The 19,863-nt window shown below is 41.2% G+C and overlaps 1 protein-coding gene across 2 annotated transcripts in view; it reads left to right on the top strand.

The window, feature by feature from the left end:
• The window catches only part of DOK5 (docking protein 5), a 180,407-nt gene extending 161,949 nt beyond the window's left edge, over window positions 1-18,458 (top strand). For both annotated transcript variants that reach the window (XM_077113553.1, XM_077113545.1), the window contains exons 7-8: window positions 10,745-10,865; window positions 17,984-18,458. In XM_077113553.1, the coding sequence (XP_076969668.1) occupies window positions 10,745-10,865; window positions 17,984-18,072 (210 nt within the window). In that variant the 3' untranslated portion in view covers window positions 18,073-18,458. The remainder of the gene's footprint in view (window positions 1-10,744; window positions 10,866-17,983) is intronic.
• The last annotated feature ends 1,405 nt before the right edge of the window (window positions 18,459-19,863 follow it).

Below are 19,863 nucleotides of genomic sequence, written 5' to 3'. Positions count from 1 at the left end.
ATAGTTGGGGTTAGGGAGACCTGTGAGACAACAGTAAATGAAGTGGCGAGCCTGTTCGTGAAGGAATCATGTACTTACCCATATTCATCAGGCCTTATTCATAATTACTAGTGAATGGAATGATGTGCTAGGGAAAGACGAAGCTGTGATTTATTTAGAGATGCATTAATTTCAAAACAAGGCTTTGGAATGAAAAGATACCATTTGCACATGATATAAAATGCAAATAGAATGAGAGGATGTAGAGTGTAACATAAATCTCATTTTTACATTTAATCATTCCATATATACACATAAACTTAATAGACATAAAATATATCTATTTATTAATAAGTTCATGCATTCTACAAATATAATGTGTTCCAGTTCTAGGAAGCAAGAATACAGAAGAGAAGACAGTATAGTCCTTGGCCTCAAGTAGCTTATTCCATTGTTACTGGGCCAGACAGACAATCTATAATCAACAAAGAATATTTAATATATGTTGTATTGATGAATGCCATGAAAAGAATTCAGCAGCATAAGAGAAGAGAGAATGATAGGGCTTGTTTCTCTAATAAAATAATATTCAGGCAAAATGATCGGAGAGGTAAGGGGTGAGCCATGACAATTCCTAATAGGTAGTTGCTCCAGGCAGAAAGAACCTTAAGTGCAAAGGCCCCGAGGCAGCTCTGTGCTTTACACATTCCAGTGCAAGGATTAAGTGTTTGTGGGCAGAATGAATGAGAGGAAGAGCCTAGGTGGCAGGTCTAAAAGTAACACCAGGCTCGGTTCTACACGGCCTTGTAGCCATGGTAAGGGTTGTTCTCAGGGTGAGTTGAGAAATCATTGGAGGGTTTTGAAAAAGGGGGAAATATGCTGGTTTTGTTTTTAACATGGTCACTCTGGAAGCTGTTTGGAAAAGACAGCGCGTAGGGGGTTAAGAGTAGAAGCTGGATGATGAAGTAGGGGGCTATTGCAGGATCCTAGACATTTAGATGAAGGATGGTGACGAGGACCTGGCTGTCGGGCTGAAGGGGGTGAAAAATGGTGGCTTTAGGATGCATTTAGGATGCATTCTGAAGATTGAACCAAAGGGATATGCTGATGTGTGACATGTCAGGGGGTAGAAAGAGAGACAACAAGGGAGCCTCAAGGACTTTTCTTTTTCTTTTCTTCCATCCTCCCTTTCTTTTACTAGAGCAGCTAGCAGAATGGATGAATCTTTTACCTAGAAGGAAGAAAGGAGGGTGGGAAGGGGAGGAGTGGAAATAATAGTTCAGGTTAGTCCACATTAAATAGAAGATGCTTTTTATTCATCTAGGTGGAGGTGGGGGGGGGGCGCTGAGCTGTTAGATATGCCAAGTCTGAGATTCTGGGAGAGAGTAGGGTTACAGAAATACCTTTGGAAATCAAAAGTGATCTTTGAAGACTTTCCAGTGGACAAACTCCTGTGAGCTTGTGTAGATAAGAGATTGTCACATGTCTTTTAAGTGGCTACAGCTTAGTCTGTTGAATAGATGCACAATAATGTAATAGTTAGACTTCTTAGTTTAAGAATAAAAATGAAATTACCCACTCCTTTACCTTCCTGATGTTGCAACAACATTTAAAAATGTTTTTTGAGTCAGTCAAAAATCCATTTTAATATGCAAGTTTAAATTAAAGTTTTAAAATAATTTAAAGACTTTAGGAACTTGTTCAGAAACTCTTGCTAAGCGACAGTATTCTGATACAGGGACCAATCATAAATATTGCTAACATTTATAAGAGACTCGCAGTTAGTCAAATATGTTATAGGCATTAGCTGCAAAGCAAGATCTATTTTCCTCTTTTTTTGTGGTGTGATATTAGGGCTAAGAGAGATTAGATAATTGGCCTAGGGTCATGCAATCGTTAGCGCCAGATTTCAGATTTTATCCCAGATTTTCTGATTCTCAATTCTGGGCTCTTACTATAGTACAAAACTTTTTTTTTTTTTTTCCTTCAGAAGGAGTGGCCCAAAAGTGATAGACAACATAGGAAAGTGGTCAGTTTGGTTCTTCAACCACCAGCAGCAGAGCCATCTGGGCACTTAGAAATGCAAATTCCTGGACCAGCTCCAGAGACTCTGTGGGTGGGGTCAGGAATTTGAGCTTTAGTGAGTTCTCAACTGACTCTGATGGTCACTGAAATTGGGGAAGCGCTGAAGGGTCAAGAAAGCAAAAGTAGAGTCTATTTTCAAATATTACTTTCACAGGAGAATAAGTAGCCAGTCCACGAATCATAATTCAGAAAGCTGATTGGAAAGCCAACAATAAATGTGAATGCTGGTGGGAGCACGGCAGCTTGGTTTTGAGTAGAATTAGAGGAGGAGACCTTAAGATTTTGTTTGGAGCCCACTTTTACTGTTTCTCCCTTAGACTAATTTGTGCTTTCAGACTCAACTTTGTCCACATTTTGCACTTCAAATAGCCCTAGAAGATGAGTGGGTTTATATAGAGTTGCTTAAACCAAGAATATTATCCGAATTGGATGAGCTTTGAAAGTTACTAGGATTGAGAAAACAGACTTCACTGTGGCTTCTGATTCACAGCTGAATATTCAGTTGCTTCAGGGCCCAGGTTGAATGAATGGAAAATTACGTGATTTGCATATGCAAAGGTCATTATTGGTCTAGACCCCGCTTCAGTTACTATAAGGAGCAACCTGGTAGAAATTTTAGAGTATGATGAGTGTGGAATTAAGTCTTGAAGTACCCATCTGTTTGCCATTGTGATGGTGTGTATTCCTTCCTGAATGGATCCGGACTGAGTCACAAGCACGGCATATAGTCCTCATGATTGACTGTTGCAGCAAACAATTACATCCTGCCGTGCTGTTCCATTTCACAAAACACAGTACTCTGCTGTAAAAACAGCTGGATTCTGGAGAACAATATGGTTCATTACCACAGAGCAGCTATGACCTGCCACTGCCCTGCACTCCTGGTCTCAGATTCATCAAAGTGCCTTAGCAACAAGGAACCAACGGCCAAACCAAATGAAGACTACAGCGCCCAAAAATGTTGGCAGGTGAGGAGGACAGGTTTTCCCTTCTCAAAGACAAGCTGCGCCTGATGGTTCTTAGATGGTTTTCTCTCCCTAGAGGGTTGCTATATTTCCCCATCGTTTTTAGGGCATGACCTTGGCAATCAGCTTATCCCTCAATGAGTATTTGGAGGTCTTGAAAAGAATCTGAGTGTGGTGGTGGTGGTGATGATGATGATGGAGAAGGATCTAGTTGTCACTCAAGTTTTAGTTTAAATGTTACTTCCCCAGGGAAGTCATATTTCTTAAATAATCTGCCAAACACATGCTACTATCTGATTTTTTGGGGTGATTGTTTTATTGAAATATAATAATTCATACACTATACAATGCACCCTTAAAAACTGTACAAGTCAATGATTTTGAAATATTTCAGAGTTGTAAAACCATGACTACAAGTAACTTCAGAACATTTTTAATCAACCCCAAAAGAACCCCATACCCTTTAGCCGTCATCCCTCATCCGCCACCATTCTTTACCATTGTTCCCTACTCATCCACTTCCTATGTATATAGATTTGTCTGTATTTGACAATTCATGCAAATGGGATCACACATATATGGTCTTTTGTGACTGGCTTCTTTCATTTTAGCATCACGTTTCTAAGATCTATGTTGTCGCATTGTCTCAGTACTCCATTCATTTACATGGAATTTGATAATTCTTGTTTATCCATTTACCTTTTTCTTGTCAGTCTTATTAGAAGGTAAATTCTGTGAGAAAAGAGAGCCAAACATGAGGGAGGAATAAGTCATGTCACAGCTCATGCAGAGAAGAATTCTGACCTCAAATAGGAAGTCTCTTGCTCTATGGCCAACTGCCCTACCCATCTGTGTAATGCTTTCTGTGTCTCCAAAGCCCAATCAATTACAGAGGTTGATTGATTGCTTTGTGGATTTCATATCACTGATCAGCAGCAGGACTCACTTAGGCAGGGTTAGGAAGAGATCTACGTGCAGCCCTGCCATTTAGGAGAAAAGTCCGCCTTGAAGTCCAAGGAGGCAAGGCATTTGTTTGACTTTCACTGAAGCCTTGTCTTTCTTCCCTGGTGGGCACTTGAACTAACACTGTTAATGGAATGAATAAATGTGTGGAGCATAACTCCCCTGCTGTTGGACTGTCCTAAGTGATTGTGCATATGCACAGAAACAGATCTTTCCCTGAGGCCCTGCGTCTGCTCGTTGCTAGAATGGCAAAGCAGAATGAAGCAGTCTTATCACCATGTTTCCCCACAGCCTGGCACAGCCACCTTAATTTAACCTGGACCTAAAGCATTGGCATGAATTCAGCCTCAGGCTAACAGTGCTTCTAATTTGCTGGGTTGATTAGGATTTATTTCTGAAAATTACTCCCTGCTCTGGCAAAGGCTGGGTTCATTTGTTTATTCGTTCATTCGTTCATCACATATTTCTTCAGTCTCTGGAGGTCTGAGTGAGGGGTTGGGGATACAGAGATGAAAGATATAATCCCAGTTTTCCAGGGGTTCATGGGTTACACTAGGAAGCAGGGCAATTCAGCCGCTATTACAAAACAATGAAATGATCTGATTTAGAACAAGACTGGGAGATATGAGGTAGAAGCACTTGATCTTGCTGAAAAGGAGAGAAAAGCTGACCTTGAAAAGGACGCCCAGAGGAAGTAATTCTGAAGCTGCCTCTGAAGGGAAGGTAGGCCTTAGCCAGGGAGGTGTTAACCAGGTTGTAACCAGGTGAGAAGTGGAGAGAGCCGCATTTGCAATGGCCTGGGGTGTGAGGCTGGGAGCCACAGATGGTTCAAAAGGCCCAGACTGAGTGGTGTGGTTTAGGTCATGGCCAGGCATGAGACTCAGGAGTTGGGGAGCAAGATCCAAGGACTCCCATCAGCTTGGGAATGCTGGGGGGCCACTGAAGGATATTAGGGAAGAGAAGTTAGATAGGGAGGAAGCCAAGGAAGCCAAGCCAAGTGAGGATTTTCAGACAACAGCTTGTGTTCCCTTTTCTATTTTGGTTGCCTATCTCAAACTAGAAGTCATAGACCAGTTCTGGGTCAGTTGACCCAGAATTTTTGGCCTTGTATCTAAAATGAAAGAGTTGGTTTGGAGAAAGAATCCAAAACTCAAATTCCTGTCAGTCAGGGTGTGAGCAGTAGGAAGCAGTGGGATCTATAATGAATTCAGGACCACATATTGACCTCATACACCTTGGAGATATGGCATATTTAACCAATAGACCCCCATTTTGCACTTATAAGTTGTATTCACTGGTGGGTGGCAACTGGCTCTCTGAAAACAATGTATGCAAGTGTATACATAGGTATATATATATATATATACACATATCGCTGATCTAAAGATATGTAGCACATGATTTATGGATAGTAATAAAATGCAATATTCTTTATTGTAAACTTTGTCAATTTTCTCTCTCAGAATACTTTTGTTGATTTTAGCCAAATATTCTTATCCTTAAGCAACCTATAGTTATGAGGGGAGTTGGGACATAAATATTCATTGATATTTTTGTTTACACTAACAAGTAAAGCGAAAACATGTGCAAATACGTGTATGCTAGAACTTCCCCATACTGGAACTTCCCTGTTTGTCAGTGAATGTCTTTTTTGCTGAGTTGGTCATAGTTTTTGAATGCTTAAAGAAAATTTCCTGAAATGTCTGTGCCACAGTCAATGGTAATGGCTATTGACATGTGTTTTATCTGCATCATTAACAGTTTTCCATCTCTGAATTCTAGATAATCAAGGAAACAATAAATCAAGCTCTAATTTGTGTCATTTGCTGATTTCTGAAGTGATGTCTTCCCAACATACCTGATTTCAAGCTGTCCATATAACCTCACTGAACTTGGAGTTGGGAAGGGATGCATAGAAGCATACCGCTACATATAGTGTTTCTATCAAGCAGATACAATAGGTGTAAATGTCCTCAAGAGCATAGATTACTGTAAAATAATTAGGGATACATTTTGAGCAATCATTACCTTTGTCCTTAATGTAATTTATTTAACTATAAGTTTACATATTTCAATTTTTAATGATGGTTGTATTTAAGGATCAGTTCACCAAATTCCTGAAAATGTAGCAAACAGCTATTGCAGGCTGCTGTCAGTTGGCTCCAACTCACCAATGGTTGGGTTCATTTTTCCATTTAGCAGACATTTCCTGAGCATCTTGCGTTTACCAGGCACTGTTCTAGGAACTGTGAATATGGCAGTGAACAAAATAAAACAAAAAACCTAAATTTTCTTCTAGTTCTAAAACTCTATGCATTTTAGCCACTATTATTATAGCCGGTCTGGTCCCTATACATTTGCCTTAAGTTCTCCAGTTTTTATTTCCTTCTGCCAGCCACCTTCATAGTTCGCTCTGATATCTGCATCACATTCTCAATCACACTCCTGCCGCAGTGCCTGCAGCACTTATCCAGTAATCTGGGGAGCCCAAAGCGTAAAAGTGGCAACTACAGAACATGGTCTGACCCACTGCAGAGATTCAGCAGCACCCCTAGGCACAGAAAATAGTCTGGGAGATCTACTAGCCATGCAAAAAGACTGGACTTTCAGAGACAGAGGGATGATGATCAGACCTGTGGGGGAGCAGTTCTTTGTGGGAGTCCTCTTTGACTACCTAATTTCCTGCCTCACTCCCATCTGTCTTGATACAGATATGCCTTTCCTGTCTTCCCAAGGCACCCCAGACTTCCCTTATCTCCCTCTCCCAGGACAAAAACTTGGGAAAAAAAAAATTAGAGAGCATGCCACAAAGCCAGAAGTATTTGCTGACTAACTGGATGAGTGCACTAGGAAGTGTATTTATAATTATTAAAGTGACCTGTCCCAATGCTTGTAAATTCATTATCCCTGGAGAGATCAATGTATATATAGCACAAGTGAAAACTGCTCTCTGTTTCGGGGGCTATTTGGTTTTAAGATGTAAATCTGAATTAAACCAAAATTGAACTTCCCTAAATTAGACATGGAATATTAAGATGTCCCACAGAAGGTTATGAGAAGAGGAGATTTAATAAGGTCCTGGGAAGTAGGAAATAATAGTTTTCTTACCTTCTTGCTGCATGGACTTGGATCTTAGTCTTGGCTTGTTAACGCAGGAGATTGGGCTGCATTTTCCCCATAGTTCTTCCAAATCTGATGTTCCATGATTCTATTAAATTTTCCTGACACTTGCAGGATACAAAATGGATGATTTCTGATAACTTTTTATTTGTACATTATAGAGTTCAAGGACAGATTTGATAGGAAATGTTGGAGGAAGGAGTGTGGGGCATGCATGGTCCACAGTTGGTTCCATTATAACACTGTTTCTATATCCCCCTTAGCTCACATGCATTTGACAACTTGGAGAATAATTCATTTTACAGTATTGAAGTTGTGTTGGTTCAGAAGCCATTTTTTCCTAGGCAGGAGGAACACAGATAGCAGGAGAGGGCAGAGTCACATCTCCCTCTAATCAAAAGGTCACACCCACAATTGGGTAGGTTAATCTCCATGGAAACAAACTAATCAGAGGTTTTCACCCTACAATATTGCATCAAGATTAAAAGAAATGGCTGCCCCTACAAGATTGGATCAGGATTAAAACATGGCTTTTCTGGGGTACATAATAGTTTTAAACCAGCACAAAGTGTATATATGGTTGTTTTAAAATGAGGAAGAATACAATTCTCTCAGGTGCTCAAGGTTAGCCAGTTTTACCCTGCTGAAAATGTGCTAATTGCTGTTTCCACCAATGGTGTATTTGAGTAGTTGTTCACTTCCCCCTCACTAGTTGTTGAAACCAAAGATAAGAGTTACTTGCAGCAATAAGGAAAAATGAGGGTGGAAACTTTCTTGCTAGACTCCATCAAATGGCTTCCTAAGTCCTTTCCTGCTTACAGAATTCAGACACTTTTGCATTGTTTAAATAAGAAAGCTTTTCTCCAAAGACAATTAAAATGCTCTTTCATAAAATTAGATATTCTTTCATAGCATTGGGGAAGAAATAAAGAGTCAGGCTTTGTACTGTTCTGTACGAAACATGACATTGGTGTCGTTTCATTCTTTTTCCTAAATAAGCCTTCTAAAAATACAGTCAAATCATACTGAGCTGCCTAAATAGAATTGCATTGATGTAGTAAAAAATTTAAAGCAGCTGCTATTTTCCAAATGCTTTCTTTACAGTATAAATTATTTTAATTGTATTAAATATATTTTCTTTATATAAAAATCAAATAATTGGTGTCTTACAAATTCAAAGATTTTGGTCATCTTTTTTTTCTTGCATGCCGAGTAAATGAGGTTGAATGTCACTAGAAATCACTAGTAAAGTGATATGATTTTCTTTTTTGCTTTTTCAGAACTTCTTGTATGTGGAAATAGCCACAGAAATTTTCTGCTAACTTGTTCTCAGCTTTTGCCCTTCTGTTCTCAGAGGACATTTTTAGGAGGGAAAAAAAAGTCTTCATGAAACCTAATGTTGAATAATTTCACTCAAGGACATGTTTAGGTTATTAGTATTTTGATAATTTTGCCATTTTGATAGGGGCAGGGAATTTAATCCAGCAAACGTAAATATATCATGTATGAATTAAACTATCTTTTGAGCAAATGGTTATCATTTATTTTTTCAAATTGAATAGCATCAACTATAATGAGTTTTCATCTCCAGTGTGTGACGCTTCATTTTGGTTTTAGTTTTATTGCAAGAATGGACAACGGTTATACCAGAAACTACTATGAGGTCTCAATGTGTACAGTGGGAAGTTTCTTTATCAAACAAATCTTTAAATGGGAATTGTAATTTTTAATACCTATTTTGTGTTAAGCCAGTGCTCTCACAACTCTCAGAATTCAAATGGGGAGGTGTTTAAAGCTTCCATTTTTTAAATGAGAAATTAGAATGGCATCCTATTATATTTATAGTGGTGGACAACCCACTTTTTCCTTGATGAGACAAGACGCCAATATTTCTTTTTGGGTGTATGGAAACCCTCCTTCCTCTTATTGACAGCTGACAACGATTCCATTGGGTCTGTGTGCAACTAACCAGGCTCTAGTTGGTGAATACTTCACTTGTCTCTGAAAGGTTTAGGAGACGAAAGGGTGAGAAAGAAGGACAGTAGACCGGTAACTTTAAAGCGGGCAGGTTTATTTCTGCGCTCCTGCGCTGAACTCACCGAACCCAACATGGAGGGAGGTGAATCAGCACCTGGGCGATAGCAAGGGCAGTTTTTAAGCAAGGGGGTCAGGTGATATCCAGAAGGGGCGGCTCGCCGGAAGTCAAGTGGTCAGAAGGGGCGGGTCTCTGGAAGTCCGGTGTCCAAAAGGGGCGGTTCTCCGGAAGTCAGGTGGCCAGAAGGGGGGGTTCATCAGTTCCGGAAGTCAGGTGTCCGGAAGAGGGGGTTCCAGGAGCCATGTTGGGAGGGGCGACACAGCCTCCGCCCCTCCAGTTGCAGTTCCCTTCCCCGTTCCCCCGACCTAGCAGTCTCCAGTATTTCACAACTGCGCACTGTCCCATTGAGCTTCCTTGCACTAATCTTTGTGTATGTGTGAGTGCATTTTTATAAGAAGGGGTTGGCTTATTTGAATCTGAGTAACTCCAGGAAAGCAGATGGTGCAAATAGTCACTTTTAAGTTGTGTAGAAGCCAGGGGCTCAGATGAGATGTGGCTGGGGGCTGCCTGCTCACCCTGCGCCTCTTCCTGCATGCGATGCCCCATTTACCTCTCCTGTTATCCAGATCCGACCCATCCTATGAGGCAGTCTTCCCTCTGAAACTCCCTTGAATGGTCAGTTCCCTGACACTACTCACTCCGTTTCTGAAACACTCACCTCATTGCTTTCCGTAGACTGTTAGCTCCCTGTGGCCAGGAGCCATGTCTTTCCCTGGCCTCCCCCAGTGTCTGGAATATTCATCCCAGAAAAAGGCACTTGTAGGAACATAACAGGGTTTTCTCTGCTGTGAGTGATTAGAATGCCCAACTCAAACTAGCTTAACAGGAAAGAAGTAATTGGCCCATATAATTGAAAAGGCCAGTCTGGTCTCAGTTCAGGCTTGGTGCAAGGTTTCAGACAAGCTTAGCAAGCATCTTGCCCGTTTTTCTCCTCTGCTGCCCTCTGCCCATCCACTGGCACGTTCTTCCTTCGTTGTTCCACGAAACGGTCGAGTCTGTCCTGTCCTCTAAAAAATCTGTGAGAAAACTCATCCATTCAATCTGACAAGTATTTGGTGTGTTGGCTATATGCCAGGAAATATTCTGGGTCCTGGGGATAGACCATTAAGCAAAACTGATGAAAATCCTTTGCTTATCTTTACTGATTCTCTTTTTCCCAAAGTTATGATAAATGTTCTGGGACTGAGTCTTATTGGTCTGGTTGGGGTTACTTGCGCACCCCTGAACTGTCCTGGAGGGAGAAGAAATACATCAGAGGTGAGGTCAGCCCCCCAGGACAACATGGAGTGAGTGAGCTCTGTTGACAAGTGCAGGGGTGTTGCAGGACACGTGGGTCCCCAAAGGAAAATCAATGCATTTTTGCCAGCAGGTTGAAGAGTGGATGCTGCTAAGCAAGCAGAAACAATAGCAGTCCACGACTGCTGGTACATGCTCACTGGCTTGTTGGTTGGCTGGCCCCGTAGTCTTGGGAATCCTGCCCACGGGGTCCCCAGTGTCTGAGCATTGCTGACACACACTCTCTCCCCTCTGACTGCAGCTCCAGGTGAAGATGAGCGAGCGGGCTGCCTCGCTTAGCAACATGGTGCCCCTGCCTCGCAGTGCCTACTGGCAGCACATCACGCGGCAGCACAGCACTGGCCAGCTCTACCGCCTGCAAGGTAAGTGCAGGGCCCACCCGATACCCTGGGGGTGAGCCAGTGCCTGACAGCTGCAGGGTGCCCAGACCCTAGGAGGGGGTCAGCTCAATTTTATGTTGCTACATGTCACACCCATTAGTCTTCTCTTCCCTGGGTCAGCACCCCCATCTAGGTCTCTGGGTGTCAAATGTTTGTGTCCATCACAATGACCTGAGGATTTGTTTAAAAAGCAGATTCTTAATGCAGATTCTTGGGCCCTCAACCCCAGAGATTCTAGTTTTTAAAGTGCAGGACGTGGCTTAGGAATCTCCACTTATAACGCACCCCTGCCCAGGGTTTGGGCAAGGGATCTGGGGTCTACTCTTTGAGAGACAGTCTAGTGGAGTCATTCTCAAAGGGGTTCTTGGGCTAATAGTTTCAGCATTAACTGGGGACCTTATGGAAATCTAACTTGGATCTTCCCTAAACCTACTAAATCTGGGGAACTCTGGAGGCGGGCTCAGCACCTGTTTTTAACAAGCCCTCCAGATGATTTGGGAACCACTGTTCTAGTGGGAAAAGCACTGGACTGAGACAAGGAGTCCTGGGCTTTGGTTCTGTTGTGCGACTTAATGTAACGCCTAATAAGCCCCTCTCCCAGGAAAGAGGTCTCTGATGCAGGTTACACGATGGCCCACAGGAGGGACAGCAACAGCACTTAGAAATTCTGTTCAAACATTTCATCTTATCCTTTTAAATGTGCATTTTAATGTTTTATTATGTATAACAATAATTTGTGCATGTGCAATTTATAAACAAATAAATAGGTGCATCTTAGGGATCCCTGCTGCAGAACTGGTCACGGTGGGGGGTGCGCTATGACAGAATTAGGAAGAGCATGCACTGACGAGAGTGAGGCCCTCAAAGGCAAAGTCAGTGTCTTGTTCAGTGTCGGGCTGGCTCACGAAGGCCTGCTCCAGTCCCTGGCACCTAGCTCCCATGCAGAAGTTTGCTGAATAAACGATACAAGAATAATGAATGAATAAATGACCACAGAGAACCATGGCCATTTCTTGGCCTCGGTAATAAACGCCAACTCTCTGTACCTCACCACCCCAACCTTCTTTCAGCCGCTTCTGCTGGACATTTCCCAGAAAGCTTTTCATGGGCTGTTCTTCTCCTGGAAATGCTGCTCCCTTCCCCCACCAAGGGGAGACCTGGGCCTACTGCCACCTCCCCAAGGAAGCCCTCCCAGACTTACCACTAGTGTGGAAATCTCTAATTCTGTGTCCTCATCAGATGAAGGCAAAGACCCTTTCCTTTATCTCAGTGTTCATTTCATATTGATGCATGCGGCCATTGACTCATACAAGCTCTTCCCCCGATCAGTAAGGCCAGGAGGGTAGGAGAGCTTTGTCTCTTCTTACTCTCATTGCTTTATGCCCAGTGCCATGCGTGGAGTAGCCATGCACAAACATTTGTTGCAAGAATGCATAGTGTCAAGAGAATATTGAGGGTTTTTACTTTTTCTTTATAACTCTCTGTTCCATTCAATAGGAGCAGATGACTGCAGGACCGAATGGGTGCATGAGTTTACCTTCCGAGGTCCTGTTTTCTATGATGGAGGCATGGAGAGAGCTAAGTTTAGAGCCAGTGGTCTCAAATGCCATGTGTTCCCATGCCATATTCAGAATTGTTTGCAGTACTTGAGTTTTAGCATCACAATTTTTGTCATATACTATACACATGCTATTGTTTAATTTCTTTCAATCTCTTCTATTTAAATAAGTTTATTTTTTAAAAGAAAAGCCCACTTCAGTACCTTTATACTATTAAAACAGCTGGCTATATTTTTCTAGTATACAATAAGACAAACACTAACTATTGAAGGTCTACAAATCCTTCACAGACTATTTAAATGCTGTTGCTTGCCAAGGGTGCTCATTTACATGACAAGAAGTTCATCTTTTGTTCCAAAAATACCCCTCCTCCTCTCTCCCACCCTGACGCCTCCAACTGAAAGAAAAAGAGAAATGAAATTGGGAAAATGCAATGTCTTGTGGGAGCCACGTGGTGAGGTGACACAACATATGTCTTCTGCCCTCTTGGCTGGTGTATATGGGTTGTTCACATACATTGGTGTATATCAGACTCACTTTTCCTAGCAAATCTGGGTATTTATCTTGGAAATCAGGCATTATAGAGGAAATTAATCAAACGGGTTTGAGAATCGTTTCTTCATTTCCTCCTCAAATTTAGTCCTAGATTGCCACCTGCTGGTTTTCTTTGGTATTATCATCTGGTGGTGACTATTTGGGGAATGCGTTGGGAGAGATGCCAGCTCTGACATGCACCACATACACTAAGACACATTTAATCTACTTGCACAGTGTCTCCCACCCCACTTTTTCGTTTTCATATAGAAATTCTTTTCTAAAGTTAGGCAAACAGAATCAAAATAAGAAGGAGGTTTATCATGAAAACCTTGAAAGAAATTTATAAAAGAGAGGGCTTCAAAAAGTGTATGCTGAACATTGTATTCACAGGATTTTGTAAAGAATGTATTGGGCAAAATAACCATCGAGTAACATTCTCTAAATTTTGTTTTGTGGGGTGCTAATCCCAGAAGTTGTAGGCCTCGCCCCACAAAACAGTGGTCAAACAAGTTTGGGGAAAAAGCTGCATGTTAAATTCTCTTTTTGGAGATTGACAACACCACTCATTTTTTTCAAGGCTCTGATAAAAATGAAGTAAAGAATGTTTACTCTTGCTTAACCCTAAGCTTGGCAAATTTATTTGAATACGCTACCTCTTCTTGCCTTTTATATAAACATATATGCCTAGTGAAGTACTGAAATGCCAGATTTGTTCTTCAAGAGGGAGACAAGACACATTAGAAGAGTGTCTTTTTAAAACCTCATCTTTCCTGAGAATCTCCTGGGTATCAGGCTTTGCATTAAGCACTTAACTTATCTGAGTGCATTGAATCCTCAAAACAACAGCTTAAAAGAATTTTATTCTCATTTGCATCTTAGAAATCGGGAATTTGAGGGATTAGTAATGTGCCCAAGATCACATATCTATCTAGTGAGTCTTAAGGTTCTCATTTCTCATTCATTCACACAGTGAAGTTTTGTTGAGCATCTACTTGGTGCCAAGCACCTTGCTAGATGATGGAGATTATGGAACTGCTAGGCAGGCATATTCCTCCCTTCCTGGAGCTTACTGTCAGATTAGAGCAATGGTGAATCATTAAATAAGCGCTTCATTTCAAATTTGGTTCATGCAACATGGAAAAGAAAGGGTTTAAAATAGAGAAAAATGAGGTTGGGAAGGACAGTGAGAAAATGCTGCCCTCAACAGGGTGGTCACAGGAGGCCACTCTAAGGCTGTGGCATTTATCCTGTGGAATCTGAGAAGGGGCGGGCATACTGAGAACCAGGAGAAAGTATTCTCTGTAGAGGGATCAGCAAGTGCAAAGGCCCTGAGACAGAAAGGAGCTGGGGGCATTCAGAGAGCAGAAAGGGGCTGTGGCTGCTGCATAAGGAGCATGGGGAGGCAGGCAGAGGGTGGGCACAGGTACTAAGATGTGCTGATTCTCAGTGTAGGGAAAGCCTTACTGAGCCCCATGTTTGCAAGCGTCAGGTTTACTTTATGTTCTGAAGCAGTCACCCTGATTGCTGCGTGGTGAGGGGATTGCAAGGGACAAGAAAGTAAGCAGGGAGACCAGGCCCAATATCCCTGCATCTGAACACAGTGTGAACAGCTTCATGTGATAACCAGCCTTGTCCTCCTTCCTCATCTCCTTGTAGTTGTGATCTTAGGACTCTCTACCCTCACTCCAAAGATGCACCATTGTTCGAATAATTTCTTTATTATTGCAGTTCCTTGGAAGGTAGCATCTTTTGTTTCAAAATAAAAACAAAAAAAAATGTAGGCATTTATATCACCTTTCGCTTTGACTCCAGATAATTTTAGGAAATCAAAGAGTGGCACTGACATGTGTTAACCTTCCACCAGGCATCTTCCTTCTTCCCTTATGTGGTCCTCCTGGCAAAAGTTTGAACTGGCAAGAACAGGATTCAGAGAATGAGAAACTGAGACCCTTGAGACTATTTTAGTTTTCCAAGGCTGCCGTAATGATTACCTCAAGTACCTGGCTTAAAGCAGCAGAAACTTACTTTCTCACAGTTCTGGAAGCCAGAAATGGCAGTCAGGGTGTCAGCAAGCCATGCTTTCTCTGAAGGCTCTAGAGGAGAATTCTTCCTTGCCTCTGCCAGCTTCTTGGGGCACCAGGCATTCCCTGCATGTGGCAGCATCATTCCAATCTCTGCCTCTGTCTTCACGTGGCCAACTCTCCTCTACCACTGTGTGTCTCCTCCCTTGTTGTAAGGATACCAGTCACATTGGATCACCGTCTACCCTAGTAATTCATTATGGCCTTATGTCAACTTGAATGCATCTGCAAATACCCTAATTCCAAATAAGGCACATTCATAGGTATTGGAGGTTAGGATTTCACCATGTTTGGGGGGAGGGTATAAGTCAGCCTATAAGAGGTCAAGAACTTGCTAGGATCACATGGCTAGTGTATGGAGGGACTGGTGCGAGAATTTCAGCATTCTGACTCCTGGTCTGGGGCAATTTCTTTTATCACGTGGTTTTACCTGTGAAGGAAATCCTGCCACCATGGGTGATTCAGACACATCTCATTGGTTGAAATAACTGCTGAGGAATCATTCCACCCTCTGTTGTTTACATATTTATTGTATTAAGAACAGTAGATTCTTGGAGCAAGTAGCTACTTGGGGAAGTCAACTTTCTTTATCCAATATTGGCTCTACCCCAGTCACATACATTGTACCTACAACAGATAAGAGAGAAGTAATAAATTAAGACCTGAGAAAATGTGAAAGGATGACCAACAAACTAGGGTCACAAACTCACATGTCTGAAATGGGACAGATATGAGTAATGGGGGGTCCCTGGTATATCACAGGGAGGGTATAGGTCCATCTAATGAGGTTGACGCACCCACCTTGAGTAGGTCATGCTGCAGGAGAATATAGGACCAGGGCTGTCTCCCACTTTTCCAAAGCAGGGAAATCATCTTTATGGAAATCTGCAGTTATTTAAATATTGGCAAACAATTCAAAATTATTTATGAGCCTGTGCAGGCCATGAGACAAGCCGGGACCCAGATACAGTGATCTTTGTATGAATTGCGAAAATGTGGGAGAGATAAGAAAATCTTTTAATCCATTCCCCAGTTTTAAGCTAAAAATGATATTTAAAACAAGCTGGAAAGATTGAGTTAGCTATCAAAATAGACGCTGTTTCCGTGTCGATTTGACCCCAAGTGAATGCTATCAATTCCTTTTCCCGGAAACTCACATGTCTAAGGAGCTACAGCTGAAGGAGCAGAGAAGAGCTTTGCATTTGATTAGAGATTTAGATTTAATAGCATTTGCATGTTGACTGCTTCTGGAGGGAAGTCTTAGCAAACTGTAGTAAAGGTATATCTGAAGTTTTACTTGTGATTCTCACATGCATTAATTCAATTTCTCTCTAGTATTGTGTGTGTGTGTGTATGTTTGTGTGTGTGTGTGTGCATGTGAATGTGCAGGAAAGAGAATATATGTTCAGAATGACTGGAAAGGGGAAGAAATTATTTTTAGTGATTTGGGATATTTTAACATCCAGTTCTCTGACCACCACTCTTGTATTGCAGCAGCTTTGTCATAGGATTCAGATTTGAAGCTTGCAAATATCTGGATCCGTGGTGTCTTTAATGTTTGCTCGCTTTCCTTTGTTTGGTGTTGTCACAACAGTAACTCATGGAAGACCTTGCAGTTCATGAAACCCTTTGGTTTTCATTTCATCCTCGGCAGTACAATGAGGAGGGCGAAACACCCATTTTGCAACAGTGGAAAAGTTATGGTCTTTCTTCTGATAGGAGATCTAGTGGGGCTCAGACTCACCTCTGATGACAGACAGAGCTATTTGTGATAATGCAATAAAGCTTAAATTTAACATTAATGATCATATGCTACCATAAACCTTTTTGTATAGTTCAGTGTTTAAAATGAATAATACATTTTTAAAAATGCATTTAGGTGGGAAGTACATGCTCCACTTGGCTGCAGTCCTGCCTCCTTGTATATTTTGCTTGCTTGATCCATATAATTGGTTTCAAAGCCTGATAAATGCAGTTGGGCAGGTTTTCCTCTGCCTGGTCCTGAGTGCTTTTCCCATAGCAGACAGATTTCTTTACTTGTGGTAATGCTCATCCAGCAGATGGCGGTGTCTTGTTTTTACAAATCAAGCCACGATGTTTACAGAGTTTGGCAAACTATGGCTTGCAGGCCAAATGTAGCCCAGCCCATATCTGTATTTTTAAATAAAGTTTTATTGGACCAGCCTCACCCGTTTGTTTATATATCATCTATGGCTGCTTTTGTGCATTAACTGCGGTGAAATTGAGTAGTTGAAACAGAAACCGTTTGGTTTGCAAAGCTTAAAGTAGTATCTGGTCCTTTAGGGAAAGTTTGCCAACTCCTGTGTTGTAACAATCTAACAAGTGGACATGAGGCTTCTTCAAAGAAAAACTTTTTATAATTTTCACAAAGAGGGCCTGTTGTGTTATCTTTCTAATTCTTCGAAGTCTCTGTCTTTGCTTGTTTTGGATCCTAAACTTGACATTAAAAAAGTTCAATGGATTTGAAGAAGTTGTCCTTTATAGCAAGATTACCTAGCTACAAACGAATGCATTTGTTTAAATTAGCAGTTGTCTGATTTCCACTTGTGTCTCCAAAGAGCATCCTAACCAAAAGTTTCCATAGTTCTGTAATTTGATCTCATCTCCCTAAATATCCTGAATATAGGGATTGATACAGATGAAGAATCAAGGGGGAAAATAACTGATTAATAGTCTGACCATAGTTCAGTGCAAATGGCACATGTAAGTTATCTGTTAATCACACAAGCTCTCGTATGACCCTTATTTGTGTATCACTGTGGTTAGCTCTGGGAAAAAAATCCTATGTCATGATGCTTTTATTACTAATTTTTTTTTTAATATATAGAAACTTACTACCAGCTAATTTTATTGTGGGCTTTCTTGATATATAACCTCCTTTTTAAAATTCTTTTTGGAAAAGATGTCACCAGTCCTCTGAAGCTTCATCGAACAGAGACTTTTCCCGCCTACCGCTCTGAAGCACTGACAGTAACTGCCAAGAATTGTTAACACACGTGTGGTGTGATCACTTGTCTGCCCAGGAGGTCACAGATAACAGCGAGGGAAGTGGCGATAAGAAGAAGCTTCACGTCCTAGCGAAGTGGTCATTGGGAAACTCTGCAATACAATGTTTTTCTTTCTTTATTTCCTTTCTTTTTTTTTCATTAAAAAAAAAAATCTTACCATAATTGAAACTGGTTGTGTAGATAATGACTTTTTGTTCCCTTTTTCAGCTGGACAGAAAGGAGTCAATGCCACAAAATGATTTTCTATTGTAGACCCCACGTCCCTTGCACTTCTCTGAATCTGTCCTTTTGTGTGGATTCTTGTGCTTTTCCTTCCAAGTGTTTCAATTGTATGACAGTCAGTACTGACAATAAAATGGTTCTTAATTATTTATTTGTTGATACCCTGTTCCTCAGGTACTCATTCTGTGGTTCTGGTAAACTAATGGAGATCATCTTTTGTTATTTTACCAATTCATTAAGTCAATGCTTTTGACAAACACCTTACACTAAGTTCAGAAATAACTTTTCAGAGAACCCTTTAGTATTGCCCATAGGGTTTTAATTTCTTTCACTCATATTCCCCCTTTTTTTTTCTTTTACATTTTTATTGTGTTGGGAGTACTTCAGGAAATATTTAAAAATGAAATATCATTCCTCATCCGTGTGGTCTTTGGGTTCCGGAGATGCAGTGTTTTCCAGATCCTCAGATGTTTGACGGGCATCTGACTAATTTTCCTTGTGAGCCACAAGCATGGTTTGGTGTTGCCCGTGATGAGGTTGGCTATAACTCCAGCCATGTGTGCATTTCCCACTCATGAAGCTGGTCTACACTGGGCATCTAATGCTGAGCATTGTGCTAAGGGCATGGATTTGGAAGTAAAAGGACACAGCTTCTGTTGCCAAAGACCTCAAATCCAGGGGAAAAGGACAAGGGCCCCGAGGTTCCCCAGGTTTCCTTGCTAGGTCGGGATTGAATCTTATAAGCATCTGAGGTTGCAGTTGCTCTAAAGCCTCATGAAGATGTGCAAGTGTCTGTCTGGTTCACTATGTTTTTTGGGGGCTGCCAGATAAGATAGAGTATACTCAGTTAAGTTTGATTTCAGATAAACAGTGTATAAATGTGTCCCAGATATTGCAGAGGATGTAATTATACTACAGAGTTTGTTCATTTCTTATCTGAAAGTCAGATGTAGCTAGATATTTTATATTTTTCTTTGCTAAATCTGGCAACTCTAATTCCCAGGCCTAGAACTGTACCTGGCACAAAGCTCACGCTTTAATAAATATGTCTTGAATGAATGAATGAATAAGTAAATGTGCATTCTTGAGACAAAATTGTTTACTTCAAAGGGAAGCAAAATAATTTCCGTTGTATATTTCTCTGTGCCAGGTGCTGGGCTAGGCACTTACAAAAATATTATTTCCACCAGAAAATATTAGCCTGTATTTTGGGGGGAAATATTCATAAATTAAACCCCAAGAAAGGGAAATAAAAAGATTCATTTTCATTTGTGTTTTTTTCAAGAAATTCATGATTTGCCAGAGTGGAGATTGACACCCATTGGATCCAAAGGCCTGGCTAAAATCTCACTTGGATCTGACTTGGTTGAGAATTCCAAGGACACGCCTGTTACAATGTGTTTTTTTCTCAGGGGTCAAGAAATATTGTGAGGAGGTGGGTTGAATTAAATAGAAAATTAATTAGTGACTGAGGGATGCATAAATGACTTAGTACTAGTGGCTTCACTGGATGCATTTGTGCTCTCTCTGGGTACTTTCCCTATCATTTTTG

Source organism: Tamandua tetradactyla, chromosome 1 (genome assembly GCF_023851605.1).
Source record: "Tamandua tetradactyla isolate mTamTet1 chromosome 1, mTamTet1.pri, whole genome shotgun sequence".
Classification (NCBI taxonomy): domain Eukaryota; kingdom Metazoa; phylum Chordata; class Mammalia; order Pilosa; family Myrmecophagidae; genus Tamandua; species Tamandua tetradactyla.
The sequence above is the reverse complement of the archived record's forward strand: the minus strand, read 5'-3'. Positions and strand labels throughout refer to the sequence as shown.